At 48.2% G+C, this 19,763-nt stretch overlaps 1 protein-coding gene across 1 annotated transcript in view; it reads left to right on the top strand.

Moving 5' to 3' along the window:
- The window catches only part of ABCA13 (ATP binding cassette subfamily A member 13), a 395,180-nt gene that overhangs the window by 125,367 nt on the left and 250,050 nt on the right, over positions 1-19,763 (top strand). The window contains exons 25-27 of the mRNA XM_027045998.2: positions 474-638; positions 1,548-1,725; positions 6,240-6,379. Of these exons, the coding sequence (XP_026901799.1) occupies positions 474-638; positions 1,548-1,725; positions 6,240-6,379 (483 nt within the window). The remainder of the gene's footprint in view (positions 1-473; positions 639-1,547; positions 1,726-6,239; positions 6,380-19,763) is intronic.

Here is a 19,763-nt window from a genome sequence, read left to right as displayed (position 1 = left end):
TTAATTAAAATTTTGTTTAATGTTAATTTTTGAGAGAGAGAGAGAGACCGCAAGCAAGCAGGGGAGGGGCAGAGAGAGAGGGAGACAGAGAATCTGAAGCAGGCTCCAGGCTCTGAGTTGTCAACACACAGCCCGACTTGGGGCTCGAACCCACAAACTGCAAGATCATGACCTGAGCTGAAGTCGAAAGTTTAACTGACTGAGCTCCCCAAGGGGCCCCCGATTTTAATTTTAACAACAGATTGTATTTCTTCCTGGTTTACGTTTGAGCATTGCTGGCGTAATCGAGGGTGTGATGAAAAGCTGAACCAGGTGCACACCAATGAAGAGGACGTTGATTCGGCACAGCCAAGACGTCTCCCTAGTTCGAGAGAGAATAAAATCCAATAACCAGGCTTTCACTGCTCACTCAAGGCTCATGAGAGTAGAATGTACAATGTTGGTTATTTCACGTTGTGTCTTTTCCCTTTGAGACTCTGATGCCTTTGGAAGCGAGCAGAGTGCTCAGCTCCCTGTTGGACGTGGTCTCCAGGCTCAGCCACCTGCTTGCCAAAGCCGGCCACGTTCTGGAATACCTTCCCGAATTTCTTCGTGTGAATAAAATCACTGCCTTGCTGGACACGCCCGACTTTCAACAGGTGTGTGTTCACTTTTGGTCCCCAGGGAAATATTCAGATTTGCTGCTTTGGCCTGTATTTGTCTTCCGGCATCTAAAGTTTGCATGTGGCAGCAAAACATAGCAATGGGAGTACTTTCTGTGGCTGCGGAGGCAACAGCCTGGCAGGAATGCTGGGCATCTCCCTAAAAACCGGAGGTCGGAGACTTCGTTGAGCCACATCCCCCCACATGGTGGTTGGAAGGGTTCACGCATAATCTGTGAAGTCTGAAATCCCTACATCGTGTATGAGCACACATGAAATTCCACAGGCTTGTTTAACTTCATCCCGAGAGTTAATTGCTTTCAAAAACCTTCACGTTTATTTACATGCAAATAATTGGCTTACGAAGTACGGATTATGTACTGCAAATACAAACACAAACTTGCAGGAAGTTAGTGGGGTGATGGTAGCTTTTGCTTGGACGCCGTCTGCCTGGACGGGATGCACGGGGAGAGCAGTTGCGTGGGGACATGCAGAGAGAGGTGCACGGCGCGGGGCGTATGGCAGGGTCCTCAGCGGCCTCGGGTAGGACAGCGCTGTGTTCATCAGCTGATGGGCTAATGAACTCAGCGGTAGACAAACGTGAAGAACATTAATTCGCAGATTTAGTGATCTTTTATGGATTGATCATTTATCACTGGACGGACCAGGATTTGCTGGTGCGTGTGCGTGCGCATGTGTGTAAGTGTGGCCTTTGTGTCTCCTAATGGGTTAAAGTCCAGAAAAATCACTGCACGTTTTGCGGGGTGTTTGGAGGGCAGAGAAGTCTGAAGCCCAGATTGCGTGCTCGGGCGTGGTGAACGTCTTGTGTGTTCAGCTGGAGATAGTGCTCCCTTGCAGAAGGCGGAGTCCCTGTTGAATGATACCTTATTTGCCTCATGTTCTCAGGATCCACAGAATGGCCAGGCCAGAAGTTCAGCCTTCGGTTCTTTCCAGTCCGTGATGAAGAAGCTTTGCAAGGAGCCCGCATCGTTTTTCAGCGGCTCCAACTCGTTCATTAACTTGCCCAGAGTTAACGAGCTCCTGGGAGGGGACAAAGAAAAATTCAACATTCCCGAAGATTCAAGTAAGGCGACAGTAATCTGTGTTTGCATCTTGGCCACGAGCCCTGCTCTGTGCTGAATGTTCGGTGTGAGGGTGGGCGCATACTGGCAAAAAGTGGTCCCCCTCCACCTTCTCAGCTGTATCTCTCCGCTTTCACTGAGGCCGCACATGTGGACGTGGCTGGTGGCTTTGGAAGCCCCTGGCGCCCACCCACACCAGGTGATCTTCTCCCTGTGTCGTCAGGGAAATGACACAGGTCTTCTTGTATCCGTGTCTTAGATGAGACCATCGTGATTCAGAGATAAGATCACATGGCCAAAAAGGCATCACTTGTTCAGGGGTGCGGGGCGCCGAACCCCACAAGTGTACTGGCACGCTTAGTCTGCCTTTCTAATTAAAACATAGTCACTTTTGGGGCGCCTGGGTGGCGCAGTCAGTTAAGCGTCCGACTTCAGCCAGGTCATGATCTCGCGGTCCGGGAGTTCGAGCCCCGCGTCAGGCTCTGGGCTGATGGCTCAGAGCCTGGAGCCTGTTTCCGATTCTGTGTCTCCCTCTCTCTCTGCCCCTCCCCCGTTCATGCTCTGTCTCTCTCTGTCCGAAAAATAAATAAACGTTGAAAAAAAATTAAAAAAAAAAACATAGCCACTTTTTTTTTCTTAATTTTTAAAAAATGTTTATTTGTTTTTGAGAGAGAGAAAGACAGAGCATGAGTGGTGGAGGGGCAGAGAGAGAGGGAGACACAGAATCCAAAACAGGCTCCAGGCTCTGAGCTGTCATCACAGAGCCCGACGTGGGGCTCGAACTCACGAACTGCGAGATCGTGACCTGAGCTGAAGTGCGATGCTTAACTGACTGAGCCACCTAGCAACCCCAAAAACATATCCACTTAAAGTGGGGCCAGGAAGTCACTTATCCATCCACAGTCCTTTGCCACTGAGTCTCACAGAAGACAGATTTGTAGTGGCCGCATACATTTCTCCTTGTTGTAGGATCTCACCACGTTGCAGGGACCAAAATGGTGCTCTTGGTCTCCGTGCCTGGACCCCCTCAGTGGTACTGGTCAGCTGGGGCTCCCCAATGGACCAGGGTGTCAGGGATGTCTGACTCTGGGGCTCCCAGTCCTTTTAAAAGGGTTTACCTGATTGCTCGGCCAGGATCATTTTCTTTTTGAGAAATGCCAGGTCAGCTGATTGGGGACCTTATTTACAGCTTCAGCATTCCTTCACCATGCCTGGGAAACCCACCCAGGGGATGGCATCTGTCATTCCCAGCTCCCCGTCCGCAAGTCAGGGCATGAACGCCAGGGGCCATGTTGGGATTCTGCCTACCACCTGCCCCCGATATATATACAAAATATATTATATTACAAATTATGTCTTATATACTTACATATATAAAACATGCTATATATTACAAATTATGTATTATATATTTGTATATATTTCTTTAATTTGAAAAATGTAAATCTAAATCTCTGTCTACGTACCATGTGCATGGGGTGGAGAGAGTCCTGGCAGGACCAGGGAGGAGGAGGAGGGGGCATTTTGTGGAGCTGGAGGCGTAAGGTGTGAAGCCACCTCACAGCAAACTCAGAGACAGTGTGTTTGTGTGCTCATCAGCGAGTGGATAGTTCAGGTAGTTCCAGATACAACATGATTTGGCAGTATAAACACACATTAATGTTGTTAATATCTGATAATTTTTGTTGTCAGCTTCTCTAATTCTCATGTCTTCTTTTTTTTCTTGCGCTTGGGTTTCTTGAGGATTTTTTATTTGCTCATGAAATCTAATCATCCATCCTTCCATCCATTCCTCCATCAGTCTATTAATTCATCCATTTATCCTTTCTTCCTTTCTTCCTTCCTTCCATCCATCCATCCGTCCATCCACCCATCCACCTATCCATCCATCAATCCACCCATCCACCCATCCACACATCCATTGATCCATCCATCCATCCATCCATCCATCCATCCATCCACCTATCCATCAATCCATCCATCCACCCATCCATCCATCAGTCCATCCATCCATTCATCCATCCACCCACTCATCCACCCATCCATTGATCCATCTATCCATCCATCCATCCATCCATCCATCCATCCATCCATTCACCTATCCATCCATCCATCCATCCACCCATCCATTGATCCATCCATCCATCTGTCCATCCATCCATCCATCCATCCATCCATCCATCCACCTATCCATCCATCAGTCCATCCATCCACCCATCCATCCATCCATCAGTCCATCCATCCATCCATCCATCCACTCACCCATCCACCCATCCATTGATCTATCCATCCATCAATCCATCCATCCACTCATCCACACATCCATCGATCCATCCATCGATCCATCCATCCATCCATCTGTCCATCCATCCACCTATCCATCCATCAGTCCATCCATCCATCAGTCCATCCATCCACCCATCCATCCATCCATCCACCCACCCATTCACCCATCCATTGATCCATCCTTCCATCCATCCCTCTAGCTATCCATCCATCCTTTCATCCATCCATTGATTCATTCATTCACACACTCACTCAACCATTCATCTGTCTAGTTATTTAGCCACCATTGAGGACCAGTCTTTCTTAGTGCTTTCATACATTGTATTTCAAATGATTGTCACACTCACCACAGACAATATTAGTACCCTCATCTTCCAGAAGACATGCTGGAAGCTCAGAGAAGGGTAAATCACTTACCCAAGTTCACACAGCTCACAAGTGGCAGATGTCAGGATTCCTGGTTTCAAATTTTTTGTTCTGTACATAAAGATGGTTATGTCTTTTCTGAAATGAAAATTGTTACTGTTTACATCAAGCTGGTAATTTGAAATATAACTAAAAAATATCAATGAGAACAACCTTTATAATTAATGGTTTAAAACTTCATTATGTATCCATGCTCTTAATTTATATCTCAGGGAGTTCTTTCTATCAATTTTATTGTACTTGTTGAATAAAAAAACATTTTTTTTTCCTTTTCAAGTGGACAATTTGGGAAGACGAAATTAATAGTGGAAGTGATCACAACAGCAGTATTCATACCTTGGGTGTTAGGAATCTTGGTATCAAAGCTAAGATACTTCCATTTTTTAAAATTATTTTTTAATGTTTATTTAAGAAAAAAATATTTTTAATGTTTGTTTATTTTTGAGACAGAGAGAGACAGAGCATGAGCAGGGAAGGGGCAGAGACGGAGGGAGACACAGAATCTGAAGCAGGCTCCAGGCTCTGAGCTGTCAGCACAGAGCCTGACGCGGGGCTTGAACTCACGAACTGTGAGATCATGACCTGAGCCGAAGTCGGACGCTTAACCGACTGAGCCACCCAGGTGCCCCTTAATGTTTATTTTTGAGAGAGAGAGGGAGAGACAGCATGAGCAGGGGAGGGGCAAAGAGAGAGAGGGGGATGAAGAATCCAAAGCAGGCTCCAGGCTCCGAGCTGTCAGCACAGAGCCTGATGCAGGGCTCGAACCCACAGACTGTGAGATCATGCCCTGAGCCGAAGTTGGATGCTTAACCGACTGAGCCACCCAGGTGCCCTGAAATATTTCCATTTTAAATGTTCGCTCCAGGAGTAAAAGAACCAGTTGTACTAAAGTACTCATCACTATTTTAAAACCATATATAAGAATCAGTCACTAAGCACTATGGTGATGAAGGCTCTACCCTCATTAAGCACCTATTCGGTTCACAGGTTAGTTGAGTAAGCCCTCAGTTGAAACCAGTTAACACCACAGCAATGATGAAAGCCACCTTGAGGAATCAAGGGTGGAGTGAAAAGAAGGTGACTTAATATATCGAAAACAGTAAGTTCAACACTTCTGTGTAGGTGCAGGGAAGAAAATTCAGTAACAAGATATGAAGTTAATTTCATAAGAAGAACCTAATTCTGTTCTCAATCCTGTAAGTGTTGACAGTTTTCTAGATTAAAGATCAGGTGCATCTCTTTCTATTACTTATTTTCAGGTGTCTTAAGGATGACTTAGTTTGGACACGTGAAGGTCATGCTTTCCTTTCTTTTAAAGTATTGAAGCAAGGGGCGCCTGGGTGGCTCAGTCGGTTAAGCATGTGACTTCGGGTCAGGTCATGATCTCACCGTTTGTGGGTTCGAGCCCCGCATCGGGCATCTGCACTGACAGCTCAGAGCCTGGAGCCTGCTTCAGATTCTAGGTCTCCTTCTCTCTGCCCCTCTCCTGCTGGTGCTCTCTCTCTGTCTCTCTCAAAAATGAATAAACATTAAAAAATTAAAGCAAAAGCAAAAAAACCCCCAAATATTGAAATAAACATGGTATCCCGAAATTTCTTCTGAGACAAGAGGCGCCAAAGACAATGACAAGAAAAATTCTTGTGGAATTTACTGCCCAAATTCAGAATTTTGGCATGAAAAATGTATCTAGATCAGTCATTGAAAAGTGACGCATCATGGATATGTAAATGAGGGTTACTATTAGCCTGGGCATCCCCTATCGTGAGTAATTTTTTGTTTTGTTTGTTTGTTTAAATTGTGACAGCACCATTTTGCTTGAACCTCTATCAGGAAATTCTACAGTCTCCAAATGGCGCTTTGGTGTGGTCCTTCCTAAAACCTGTATTACATGGAAAAATACTGTACACACCAAATACTCCAGAGATTAATGAGATCATTGGAAAGGTAAGTCTGAATGAATGAGGATGTTGTAGATCAGGAAGAAATCTTTAAAGCTCCATAACGTTCTATAGATTGGAATGCAGATGTTTTTGTGTGTTGAGTACGGTCCATCTTGGCCTTTTCCTGCCCTTGCTGTTAACCTTGGTTGGACGTGCCAAGGGGTCTCTCTCCTGGGGGACACTTTGGGGGCAGGAGGTATTATTTGGAGCAGGTGCACTGGAGCAGGTGTTTTGCTTGGTGCACCCGGTGCTTAAGGAAGAGTGAGACCCCACCTGTGTGTAGTCTCGGCCTGGTGAGGGACGTGTCCCATTTGATTGTGAGGCTTTGGTGGCCTCTCCCTGTGGAAGAGAAGCTGGGGGTGGGGCGGGCAGCTCCGCCTCCCCAGGAGCAATGCCAACACCGCAGGGCTCTGTTTTCCCTCTCGTACCGCCTCCCACCTGTACGCTACGGGACTCCGGATGGTTCACGGGCACACTTTGTTCCGAGAGGATTGTGCTGTGTCTTGTGTGGTCTTGTTTTCGTGTCTGGGGGTGGCTCGTGAGGAAGCCTGCAGGCACCTTGAGGGGAGCTTCACAGAGAACACGCGAACCGTCTGATCCAATGCTCAGACCAGAAGAAGAGAAGCCAGGTTGTACTGGTGATGAATGTTCCAGCTTCAAGTAGTACTAACGTGAAAACGAAACAGTTAAGCGCTGGTGGTGGTCGTACGAGGAGGTGCGTTACTTTTGGTCCAGGTGGACTTTGCGCATCCCCGTGGTCGCCATGAGAACGCCCCAAAGCTCCGTCCCCCCGTGACACGGCTCAGGGGCTGTCTTTGTCTCCATGCACTCTGAATGTGGCCCATAACTTGTTTTCATCTGGAAAGCATCATCTCGGAGGGGTATTTACTGAAACTCTGACTCTTGCAGTGAAATGATGTTAATCTCGATAAACAGCAGGAGCGAGTCTTTTCACAGCTACTTCTGACAGGCCCGGAGCCAACGCCAAAGTTATTCCAGATTCCCTTCGTGGTTAAGCTTTTAAGGGCTGTGTTTTTTTTTAAGGAATTTCATAGCAAATGACTCTCTAGAAAGCTTTCTTGTACATTTCAGTTGTTTAAAAAGCTGTGAGTTTCTTTTTTTGATTGTATGTTATATATTCGTGGTATTCGTAATACATGTGTTCTAGTGTTACAGGAATTAGTGTCACAGCTTGCACTTCTGAAGAGCTCACCCTGCGGTGGGGAACGAGGAGACAGAGAAGCGAAGGAATAAGTTAGATGTGATAGGAGGGGTGTGTTCAGTGTGGCAGGATGCAGAGACCTCCTGAGCTGCTCCTCGAGGACGGAAGGGTTTGGAAAAGCCTTAGGAGGGCAGGGCGTGTCTGCCTCTGTCAGGCTGGGGAGCCGGGACAGAGGTATGGGGAGGGATTGAGCCCCATGCATTCTGAGAAAAATGAAAATTCTTTCTGTTTTTTTTAAAGTGTATTTATTTATTTGAGGTGGACGGGGGAAAGAGGCAGAAAAAGAGGGCGAGAGAGAATCCCAAGCAGGCTCCACGCTCTCAGCCCAGAGCCCGACACGGCTCAATCCCATGAACCGTGAGATCGTGACCTGAGCCGAAACCAAGAGTTGGACGCTCAACAGACTGAGCCCCCAGGCGTCCCTGAGAATAATGAAAATTCTGGAGAAACCAGCAATTTCCCTGATTCTTGCTCCTCCCATGTGAGATGTTATAGACAGTACCAGGAGCTGGCGTCCTTCTCACGCGTCCAGTGTGACTGGCGACTTTGGATGTGGACATCCCGGTTTGCACTGATAAGGCTGCCTTTCTGGCATTGTAGGCAGGGTGCATTATTCTTGCAGTCAGCCGCGACTGTCTGGCTTCCTGAACATTGGATGCGGTCAGTAGACCTTGGTCTCAAGCCCCACCTGGCTGGAGGTCCCGGAAGCTTTGACACCTGTCATGTGAAGCAACTTCGGCTCCATGTTGTAAACTGTTTATTACTTCGTCTTACTCTCTGCATCACTTTCTTTTTTTTTTTTTTTTAATGTTTATTCATTTTGAGAGAGAGAGAGAGAGAGAGAGAGAGAGAAAGTATGAGTGGGGGAGGGGCAGAGAGAGAGGGAGACACAGAATCCGAAGCAGGTTCCAGGCTCCGAGCTGTCAGCACAGAGCCCGACGCAGGGCTTGAACTCACGAACCGTGAGATTGTGACCTGAGCCGAAGTCAAACTCTCAACCAAATGAGCCTCCCAGGCACCCCCAGAACAGATTTTTAACAGCAATATTGTGACAAGGACTGTTCAGCCTCCTAGTACCTCGGTGTGAAGTGGCCACCATGTCTTTAGGAGAGGGTGTTAATTTCACAGGGTTCATCCTTGGACACTGAGGGAGGCACCCAGGACCGTGATGGAGGTGACACAGGCAAGGCTGGGGGGGGGGCTCCCTCCCTGTTCCCTCCATCTTCGTGATCTTGGGTTTGTCACTCTCCCCGTAGAGACCTCTTCCTCCATCAGCAAAATGGAGGCGCGAGCAAGCTCCGGGATTTCATCAGGGAGACTTGTTCGTGGGGACACACTGCGGTCCATGGCGTCCTTACCGTGCGCTTCTTTGGCTGGGCTCTCTGACGGGTGTGTCCCCAAAACCATCTGCACCCCCTTTGAAAACACTTCCCAGACCCCAAGAACACAATGGCTACGATATCTAGGGAAGACCCAGCTCGTTCTGGGAGGGTCTTTACATGTGGATTGATGGTATTTCCACATTATTATTCGGGAGATCCCAGTCCATCAGTGCGCTCATTTAGTTTTGTCAGTCAGAATTGTGTTTGGTTTGGGGGCACCTGGGTGGCTCTTGATTTCGGCTCAGGTCGTGATCTCGGTTCATGAGTTCAAGTCCTGCGTCGGGCTCTGTGCTGACGGCTCAGAGCCTGGAGCCTGCTTCGGATTCTGTGTCTCCCTCTCTCTCTGCCCCTCCCCTGCTCGTGCTCTGTCTCTCCTCTCTCTCAAAAATAAATAAGCATAAAAAAATTTAAAAAAAGAATTGTGTTGGTTTTGGCCCCAGGCTGATGCAAAATTAAAGAACAGAGTGAAGACAACACATGAGCTTTTACTTTTTTTAAATTTTTTAAGATGTTTATTTATTTGTGAGAGAGAGGCGGGGGGGCGAGCAGGAGCAGAGAGAGAGGGAGACAGAGGATCCCAAGCAGGCTCTATAGTGAGAGCGGAGAGCCCAATGTGGGGCTAGAACCCATGAACCGAGAGACCTTGACCTGAGCCGAAGTCCGACGTGTAACCGACTGAGCCCCCCAGGTGCCCCAACACATGCGTGTTAAGAGAGATTATAAAAGTGAAAAAAACGAAAACAGATACAAGAATTAGATTTTACGTCCACGAGTAAGTAGCCTGTCAGGAACGGCATCGTGAGCTCAGGGTGCACACGTCAGCCACCCACCGGTGTCCTTCCCGATGGGACGCCAGCCCGCTACACTCAGCACTGCGCTCTCCCCAGAAAAGTCATCTGACTCCCTGTGCTCCATTTCCTTTTACCAAACAGCCTAATAATAACTTTCTTGCATGACGTGCAGTCCGGAGGATCAGAATGAAAAATCAGAAATGACACTTAGGGGGCGCCTGGGTGGCTCGGTTGATTAAACGTCCGACTTCAGCTCAGGTTATGGTCTTACAGTTCGTGAGTTCAAGTCCCGTGTCAGGGTCTCTGCTGTCAGCACAGAGCCGGCTTCGGATCCTCTGACCCCTTCTCTTGCTGCCCCTCCCCCACTCATTCCATCTCTCTCTCTCTCTTTCTCTCTCTCTCTCTCTCACTCTCTCAAAAATATTTAGAAAATAGCAAACAAATGTAGTCCTGGATCTTCTCTACTGACGTGATTTCTGAAGGACATTATGACCATGTTCGTCGGGTCCTGGGGAGGGTGAAAATCACCCTAGGAAGCAGGCAGAGGGGGCTGGGAGGCTGGGGATTCCCAGCCAGGGTGGGGCCTGGCAATTTTGTCCCCAGAGGACCTGTGGTACTATCTGGAGTTGTTTCTGGTGTCATAACCAGGGCACTGCTGGTGGGGGGAGGGGGGAGCTCCTGGCACCCAGTGGGTGGAGGCCGGGATGCCGCTGTGCACCCCGAAATTCACAGGGCAGCCCCTGCTGTCGTGGGGGAGGCTTGTCTGGTGTCACTGGTGCTGAGGAGGAGAAACCGCAGGATGAAAGGTGTCTAGACAGGGTGGGAGCCCAAGGGAGGAGAGGACAGAGGAGGGACAGCCTGCGCTCAGAGTGTGAGCCCAGGCTCACCCAGGCTATCCTGTCCTGGTGACGGTGCTCAGCGGGGGCCGAGGGGAAGCTTAGGGCACAGAGCACTTGGCCTTACCCCTGTGTGTCTCAGAACAAGTTGTCACTGCACAAGCTGGCCCCGGGGCACCGTGGTGGTCAGGCGGGGGCAGGTGTAGACTAGCGTCTCCCAGCATGGGGGGGAGGGAGCCAGGCTTTCCTGATGTCTGTGTCCTGAGCTGAGGTTGGTGGCCAGCTGTGTGCCTGCGGCTCCAAGGGGCAAGGGGGGCCTCGGCCCCAGGGTGGGTTCAGCTCGGCTGGAGCCCCGTGGCCCAGGCCGGGTGTCTGAGAGCAGGAGCTGAGATCAGACGTGTTTGTTGTATGGACCACCATACCCAGCGCCCAGTATCACAGTGGGCAAATGGTTGTTGAATGAATCACACAATACTGATTATATGGCTCTTGTGCCCATTCTGTCGAAGACTTCCCTGAATTTACGTATACCAGGACAGGATAATCTCTGGGCCAAGCCCTGTGCCCTCCCTGCATCCGGCGACTCTTCCTTCCATCACGGGGGCCATTGTCCCCAGGCACAGGTTAGCGGTAGTCCCGCCTGAGGTTGGCAGTGGCCTGCTCTGGGTATTACTTACCCTGATTGACCCCTGGCCAGGCCCCTGGCGTGGACCGTCTCACTTACCCCTCAAACAAACGCTGGTGGAAGGAACTCATACCCATTATACAGAGAGGAAAACCACAGCCTGGAGAGGAGATGTTACAGAGCTGGAAAGTGGGGGGAGCTGGAATTCAGGCCACGTGTGTTACTCTGAAGTCTTTGACACACAGCCTGTACGAGCTTGCACGTAAACCGGCTGGGAGACTTGGACAAGAGATTTGTTTTCTCCCAGGCCTGGAGGCTGCAAGTACAAGATCAAGGTGTCCACCTTGTACAAGGTCAAGGTTGGTTCCTCTTGAGGCCTCTCTCTTGGGTGTGCAGATGGCCGTTTTCTCCCTGTGTCATCACATGTTCGTCCCTCTGTGCGTGTCTGTGTTCTGACCTCCTTTTCTTATAAAGGCCCCACTCTTGGGGCGCCTCGGTGGCTCAGTCGGTTAAGCGTCTGACTTCGGCTCAGGTCATGATTTCACAGTTCGTGGGTTTGAGCCCCGCGTCATGCTCTGTGCCGACAGCTGAGAGCCTGGAGCCTGCTTCGGATTCTGTGTCTCCCTCTCTGCCCCTCCCCCGTTCTCTCTCTCTCTCTCTCTCAAAAATAGATAAACATAAAAAAAAAAATCCCGCTCATTAAGGGTTAACATGTGACTTCATGTTGACTTTATCCCCCGTTTTAAGACTCTTTCTCCAAAAAGAGTCACATTCTGAGGTCCTGGGGGTTATGGATTTTGGAAGAACAGAGTCTAGCATGAACACTGACACTTTCTTTTACCACTTGAAAATGGAAATGTGTGGGGCCATGTAGGAAACTCGCCAACTCTGTCCGTAGGGTTCTGTGGCCAGTTCTGGAATCACACGGAAGGGAGGTTAATTTGCTAATGAGCGCATGAACATGGGCCTTGATTCTGCAAAGCAAGAGACGCACGGAGGCAGGTTCCAGGGCCGCTCTAGTGACATCACCTGGCCCTGGGGTCCCCCAGATACTCTTCCTTGAACCCTGTCACTGTGAACTCGCTCCCGCGGCAGGGTCCAACCAACCTCACTCGTCGGCGTTACCTGCACAGCCTGCTCATGACAAGCTGCTTGTAGGCTTGTTATGAAGAACCCACTGAAGTGTGCAGACCTTAGTTTCCAGGGCCGGCGGGAGGAGGAGAAGATAGGGTTCAGATCGGTTTTGTAATTAAAACACTTTCCCTAAAAGTGGAACCAGTGACACTTTCCCTGGGATCCTGGAGGCCCCCCTCTGTCAGAGAACCGAGACTGTCACTTTTATTCTGACGACAGTTTGCTCTCAAGTTCTTGAAGCAGCCGTGAAGCCTCGGGGTGGGTCCCGCTACTATGGGCCTGAGCAAAGGAGATCCGGAGATCTCCTCCATCCGGAGATCGAGGGCAGCTGGTGGCCTGGCAGCCGGACATGCCGGCTGCTCTGAGATGGAGACCCAAGCCCAGGGGTCCAGCAGTCCCCGGGCTGTGAGCAGTGTCGCGAGCAGGGCTTGGTGCCGGCCTTGTGAGCCCGGGAGGGAGAGCCACACAGGCCCCACCGTCCCACTTGCTGACTGTGGCCACTCTGTGGTCCTCGTGCAGAGCCCCATGTCAGACTCAGGGCGACCGCCTCGGCACCCTGCCTCGACCCCCCCAAAGCCCTGGGGTCAGTTTCTGTGGCTTCTCACCTCTGTCAGCTCTGCAAGCCTACAGTTTTTCTTTTGTTGGGTATCAGACCACGTTTAAAACTAGTTTTTGGTGTTTGGAGTGATTTTGACATAGTTGCATTATTGGCACCCCTGGGTGGCTCAGTCGGTTAAGCGTCTGACTTCGGCTCAGATCACAATCTTATGGTTCATAAGTTCAAGCCCCGAGTTGGGCTCTGTGCTGACACCTCACAGCCTGCTTGGGATTCTCTCTCTCCCTCTCTCTGCCCCTCCCCCACTCACACTTTCTCTGTCTCTCAAAAATAAATAAGCTCAGGGGCGCCTGGGTGGCTCAGTTGGTTGGGCATCCAACTCTTGGTTTCGGCTCAGGTCATGATCTCACGGTTCGTGAGTTTGAGCCCCGCAGCGGGCTCCACGCTGACAGTGTGGAGCCTGCTTGGGATTCTCTCTCTCCCTTTCTCTCTGCCCCTCACCCTCTCACTCTCTCTGTCTCTCTCAAAATGAATAAACTTGAAAAAAAATAAACTTAAAAAAAAAGAAATTGCATGATCTTTCCTTCTTAGTTTTATTCACGGCATACACATTTTTGCTGTTTTCTGAGCACGGTGTCTGTCTGGTTATTTTCCAGTGTGTCGGTCAGGGTCCAATCAGAAGAAACAGCAAGGAAGGTTGAAATGAAAAATCACAACTGTAACAAGAGCTTAGAGTCCCAGGGGGTTGGTTAAGGATGTGAAGAATAAATGCCCAGGGCAGACCCTCACCAGGGGCTGGCAGGACCTCGGGGGGCGGGAGGAACCACCCTGGAAATGGCCTCCCCACCCAGGGTCAGGGTCCAGACCCCACTGGGAGGAACACAGCTGTGGTCAGCTGGGTGCAGAGGTCACTGGGGGCCCTGCTGGTGATGCCGAGGACCTGCACTTGTGGGTGCAGGGGAACCCCTATGCTTGGCCACTCTGCAGAGCTGGACCGCGGCACGGCCGGGAAGGTCATCGTGGGGATACCGCACCCCTGGGAGGGGCGAGTTCTCGGACACCTGCTGAACCGTGGAAGGAGGGACCCTAAGGACATTGCCTTCTCTATCCTGCTTTAAAATACTTGCCAGATCCTTCCGACGTCTGATTTACCTCAATATGGACATCAGTTAATTGCTTTTCTTTTTTCCTTTTTTTTTCATGTTTATTTATTTATTTTGGGAGGGAGGGGCAGAAAGGAAGAGAGAGAGAGAGAGAATCCCAGACAAGCTCCGAGTTGTCATTGTGGAGCCTGATGTGGGGCTCGATCAGGACCTGAGCTGAAACCAAGAGTTGGTTGCTTAACCAACTGAGCCACCCAGGCTCCCCCCACTTAATTGCTTTTCGTATTCAAGGTGTGATTTTCTGGTTCTTTGTGTAGAGGGCGATTTTCACTTGTGTTGTGGGAACTGGGGGTTTTCTGTCAGGAGATTGTAAAAATGTTTTATTCTTGCCAGAAGTAACGTCCCTCAGGTTTAACAAAATACAGGTTTCAGCATCCCTGTGGTTGTGGTTCGAGGGACAGTTGAATCCTAGCAGCCTCTGATAGGCTGGCCCCTCTGCTGCATCTGGGGCTCCCCTGGCCCCTGATGCTCCTGCCTGAGGGTGGTTTGTCCAGGCCTACATGCTTCCAGATGCTTCCGGGGGGGGGATGGGAGTTTGTGGTCAAGAGCCCTCTTGTTGGGGCCAGGCCACTTGTCCCTGTACCTCCTGCTCGGTGACTGTGCGGGGTGCGTGTGCTGAGATCGTCCACGCGGGACCCTCTGTCGCCTCCACCCTCCCCTGGGGTTTCCTGGGCTGCTATCTGCAGTGAGGGTCCTGACTGATCCTTTTTGTTGATGTTTTAGCAGGATTCCTGTCCATCGTGGGAGGAGTGAGCCTCCCGGCTGCGTTCTGCTGCTGGCTTGTTGGCTGGGGAAATGCAGGGTGTGGGTCACCTTCTGTTGAGTGGGGGTCAGAGGGCACCCTTCTGCTGATATTGTCCAGTCCTGGGGAACCGACTGGCTTGCTTCCTCCTTTTAGAGTTCTCTATGGACGCCTCTTGCATTGTTTCCAGAGGGTACGGCAGTTCAAGCAAGGAGACAGGGACTTGTGAACACAAGTCCCCTTTTCTGAGTCCTTTTGACATGAGTCTGCTTATCTCTGCTGGGTGCCTGCTGGGTGTTCCAGGCCCAGCCCTAGGAGCAGCCGCTTCTCCAGCAGGTTCTAGTCACGCGCTCTCAGTGCCAGAGAGGTGCCTTGCTGTTAGTCCCTGTTTTCCACCTCTTCGGTCGCTGGACACAGCACACGTTCTGTTCCTGCCTGAAGGTTTTTTATGGCTTATCTGTAATTTGTCATGTTCCTTACAAAAATATATTTCACTGAGATTTTAAAATGTAGGGTCGCAGAGATAGCATTCTTTTGCTTTAAAACATTTCCTCTGTAGGGGCACTTGGGGACTCAGTTAAGCATCTGACCATGGCTCAGGTCATGATCTCACAGTTCGTGAGTTCGAGCCCCGCGTCCGGCTCTGTGTGGACAGCTTGGAGCCTGGAGCCTGCTTCGGATTCTGTGTCTCCCTCTCTCTCTGCCCTTCCTCACTAGCACTCTGTCTCTCTCTTTCTCAAAAATAAATAAAAACATTTTAAAAAAATTATTAAAAAAAACATTCCTCTGTATGTGTTATAGGGATTTTCCATACTTGGGAGGTTTATTTTCTAATATTATCAAATTAAATTATTAAATTATCTATTATTCAAACATCAGTGTTTCCGATTGTTTTGAATATTTAAATTCACACCAGTATTAAGGTGTGAATGCACCTTATGCAATATATTAGATGCACTCTAATATATTGATTAATATTAAATAATTTAAAATTAGACTCAGCGGAGATCTGTATACTTTGTTGTATGTTTAGGAAACTAGCTCATTTTCTCATTGTTTTTCTTTTTCTCCACGTCATTTCTTTTTAAGTTTTAAAAACATTTATTTATTTACGTTATCTCTACCCCCAAAGCAGGGCTCGAACTCACAACCATGAGAACTAGAATCACACCCTCCACCACTGAGCCAGCTGGGTGCCCCTGAAGTCATTTCCTTTTAACATTTATTTTTATCAATTTCTTTTGGCTTTCCTCAGATTTGTTGTATTATTGTACTATGTTGACTAAGTTTTGGTTTTTAATTAGTAACAAACTTACTGGAGTCTGCAATTTGGTTCTATCTAGCATGTTGTTATGGCTAATATCTTTATTATTGCCTATGTAAACACTTCCTAAGTAATGTCCTATAACTCAAGAGATATTTGTATTATTTAAAATTTGCAACTCGTTAAATTAAAAGGTGTTCACACGGGGCGCCTGGGTGGTTCAGCCGTTAAGTCTCTGACTTTGGCTCAGGTCATGATCTCACAGTTTGAGAGCTCACACCCCACATCGGGTGAGCACGAGCCCCGGGTGAGCCCTGCTTCTCTCTCTGCCCCTCATGGGATTCTCTGTCTTCCCTCTGCCCCCTCGTTGGACCCTCTCTCTCTCTTTCTCTCTCAAGAAAAGTGTTCACACAAACTTTGGCTAAGAATTTCTAATTTCATAACACAAACCTAAATGATTTATATATTTTGGGATTTTATTGTATGTTAGTTTCAATAAATTTTCTTCGGCATTTGAAAAGCAAGGATATGTATGTATACAGAGGATAAAATAGGATATTTTAACTAATTTAGGTAGCAATAACTAGTCATACAAAAAGATGTACAATTTGTATTGGGACACCTGAGTGGCTCAGTTCCTTGAGCACCTGCCTCTTGATTTCGGTTCAGGTCACTATCCCAGAGTTGTGAGATCCAGCCCCGTGTCGGGCTCGTTGCTGAACGTGGAGCCTGCTTGGGATTTTCTCTCCCCTCTGCTTCTCTCCCTGACGTGTGCATGCACACGCGTGTACACATGATCTGTCTCTCTCAAAACAAATAAGGGTATATATATTTATAAACTTACCAGATACCTATGTAAACATACATATATATTTGGTGTGTCTATGTGTGTGTTTGTAGAGTTAAGACTTTTCAGATCTCATGTGGTTGCATCGGGAACACCATCCAGCCCCGGCATGTGGGTGTGCAGTTTGGCTGCTGCCGGGGCTGTTTACTGAGCACTTATTATGGCCCAGACCTGGCCTTGAGACACTGTCACGTACCCTAATATCACCACCTCTGCTAACCCCATTCCTCTCGGAGCCTGAAGCCGATGGTTAAGCAATGGGGCTTAAGGCCAGGCAGCAAACAAGGGGCAGAACTAGGGTTGTAATCTGGACAGGGGCTCGTTCGTGACTTGACTCTTCAAGGACTGTCTGCCGGGTTGCGAAGGGCTCCTGGTATTCAAGTGTTACCATGTTCCTTTCTTGTTTCTAGTCATTTTTACTTCATATATTTTGATGCTATGTTCCTGAGTGCATAAATATTAATCGTTGTAAATTGTGATTTTTTTCACAATAAAACAAATTTTGTTCTTTTATTTTTTTTTATTTTTATTTTTTTTAATTTTTTTTTCAACGTTTATTTATTTTTGGGACAGAGAGAGACAGAGCATGAACGGGGGAGGGGCAGAGAGAGAGGGAGACACAGAATCGGAAACAGGCTCCAGGCTCTGAGCCATCAGCCCAGAGCCTGACGCGGGGCTCGAACTGACGGACCGCGAGATCGTGACCTGGCTGAAGTCGGACACTTAACCGACTGCACCACCCAGGCGCCCCAAATTTTGTTCTTTTAAAAAAATGTTTATTTTTTAGAGAGAGGGGGAAAGGTATGAGTGGGGGAGGGACAGAGAGAGGGGGACAGAGGATCCGAAGCAGGCTCTGCTCTGACAGCAGAGAGCCCCATGTGGGGCTCGAACTCACAAACTGCAAAATCATGACCTGAGTTAAAGTTGGACGCTTAACAGACTGAGCCTCCTGGGCGCCCCAAACCTTGTTCTGTTTATTCTTTTTACTGCAAATTTTCTTTTGTCTGTTGTTACCATTTCTAGCTTTTTTTGTTTTGGCTTGATATTTAAATCTTTTGTTTTTAGTCCAATATAAAAATCCAGTTGGCTTTGATAGCATTGTGTATAATCTTAATCTTAATTAAGAAAAGAGTTTTGCTTACTTTGTTCATAGCTGTATTTCTAGCACCTGGACCTGGCTTACAGACAATAAATATAGACACTTCCTCAATCACTTAACCAACTGGGTCTGAGAATCTCCATCCTAATTGGATGTTTGGACCTATTCATAGTTATTGTCGTGAATGCCACGTCTAGAGTTATTTTTTCATTCTCTGTTAGTTTTAAAATTTATGCTTGTCCTTGTGGTTTTCTTTTTTCCTCTCTTTTGCCAAAGGAATCTGTTTTTCTCCCTTCTGTTTTTTTTTTTTTAAAGATTTTATTTTTACGTGATTCCTACACCCAATGTGGGGCTCGAACCCGCAACCCCGAGATCGGGGGTCGCAGGCTTCACGGCAGGCGCCCCTTCCTTCTGTCTTTTTAACATGTGCTTACCTGTCACAGTTAATGCTGTGTTTCTTACTGGGGTGGGAGTCCTAGTTCGCCTGCTTGCGTCTGTACCCGCCTGTCACCCTGTCTGTTGCCGAGGGAGCCTGAAACCCTATGGGTTTCTAACATGATGACAGTCACCTCTGTAAAAGTTAGCAACTGGGGGTTCTAATTTCAGTTATAACCTTCCTATTACAACTTTATGATTGTTACACTTAAGTTTCAAGAATCATTGTTGGCATCTGGATTAAACTTAGAACTTTGTTAGCCATTATTTAAAATCAGTTCTCTGTGTGAATGCTTTCATGGCTCATCTCCATTTCGATCGTATTGGGAAATTTCTATTCTTATATTGTTGACTTAACTTGTACTCAGGTTGTCTTCAAGCGACTGTTGGGACCATTCACAGGTAGCTGAGGTTCTTTCTCCTTGGGTGTCGGAAGATGGCTTTCTGGGGCTCCCCCCTTTGCATCATAGCCTGGCTGACGGAGGAATTCTTGGTTTATGTTGTTTCTCTCTCTCAGGACTATAGAATGTGCTTCATTGTCCACTGACCTTTAATTTTGCAGAGAAGCTATCTGAAACGACATGAATTTTTTTTTTTTTTTATTCCTTCTGAAGAAGCTTCTTGTGAACTCCTTGGGCACCTGGTGGCTCAGTCGATTAAGCATATGACTCTTGATTTTGGCTCAGTTTGAGCCAAAATGATCTCACAGTTTGTGAGTTCAAGCCCTGTGTTGGGCTCTGTGCTGACAGCATGGAGTCCACTTGGGATTATCTCCGTCTCCCTCTCTCTCTATGCCCCCCCGCCCCTTTCTCAAAATAAATAAACTTTAACATAAATAGTTTAAAAATAAAAAAAAAGAAGTTTATTGTGAACTCCTCGATGCATATATATTCATTCAGTTAGAATCCCAGATTTGACGAGGTATGTGATTTTGTTTATTATCAGAAAGGCTCCGAAGCATGCAGACTCAGGGATGTTTGTGACCAATGGTGATTCCTGACCCTGCTCTGACCGCTTCCCTCTCCTGGGATTTGCTTCCGCTTTGGCTTAGATCTTTAGCATCTGTCCTAGATCCTGGTTTTACTTTTCTTCCCCTCTGTCTCGCACCTGCCCTCTGAGGGCCAGGATGGCGTCATAGGTTGGTTCTGTGTGGAGACTGTCCCTGTTGCTGGTTCCAGAACACTGCCCGTCTGCCACCCGCTGGTTCTGGGTTCAGCTGCCCGGTGGTCAGCCCTCAGGTGGCGGCTCCTTAGCCCAGACGGCTCCTTCTTATCGCTACCTTCTCCGCTCTC

The sequence above is a fragment of the Acinonyx jubatus genome, chromosome A2, assembly GCF_027475565.1.
Source record: "Acinonyx jubatus isolate Ajub_Pintada_27869175 chromosome A2, VMU_Ajub_asm_v1.0, whole genome shotgun sequence".
Taxonomy (NCBI): Eukaryota; Metazoa; Chordata; class Mammalia; order Carnivora; family Felidae; genus Acinonyx; species Acinonyx jubatus.
Note: the sequence above shows the minus strand (reverse complement) of the source record. Positions and strands in the feature narration are given on the sequence as shown.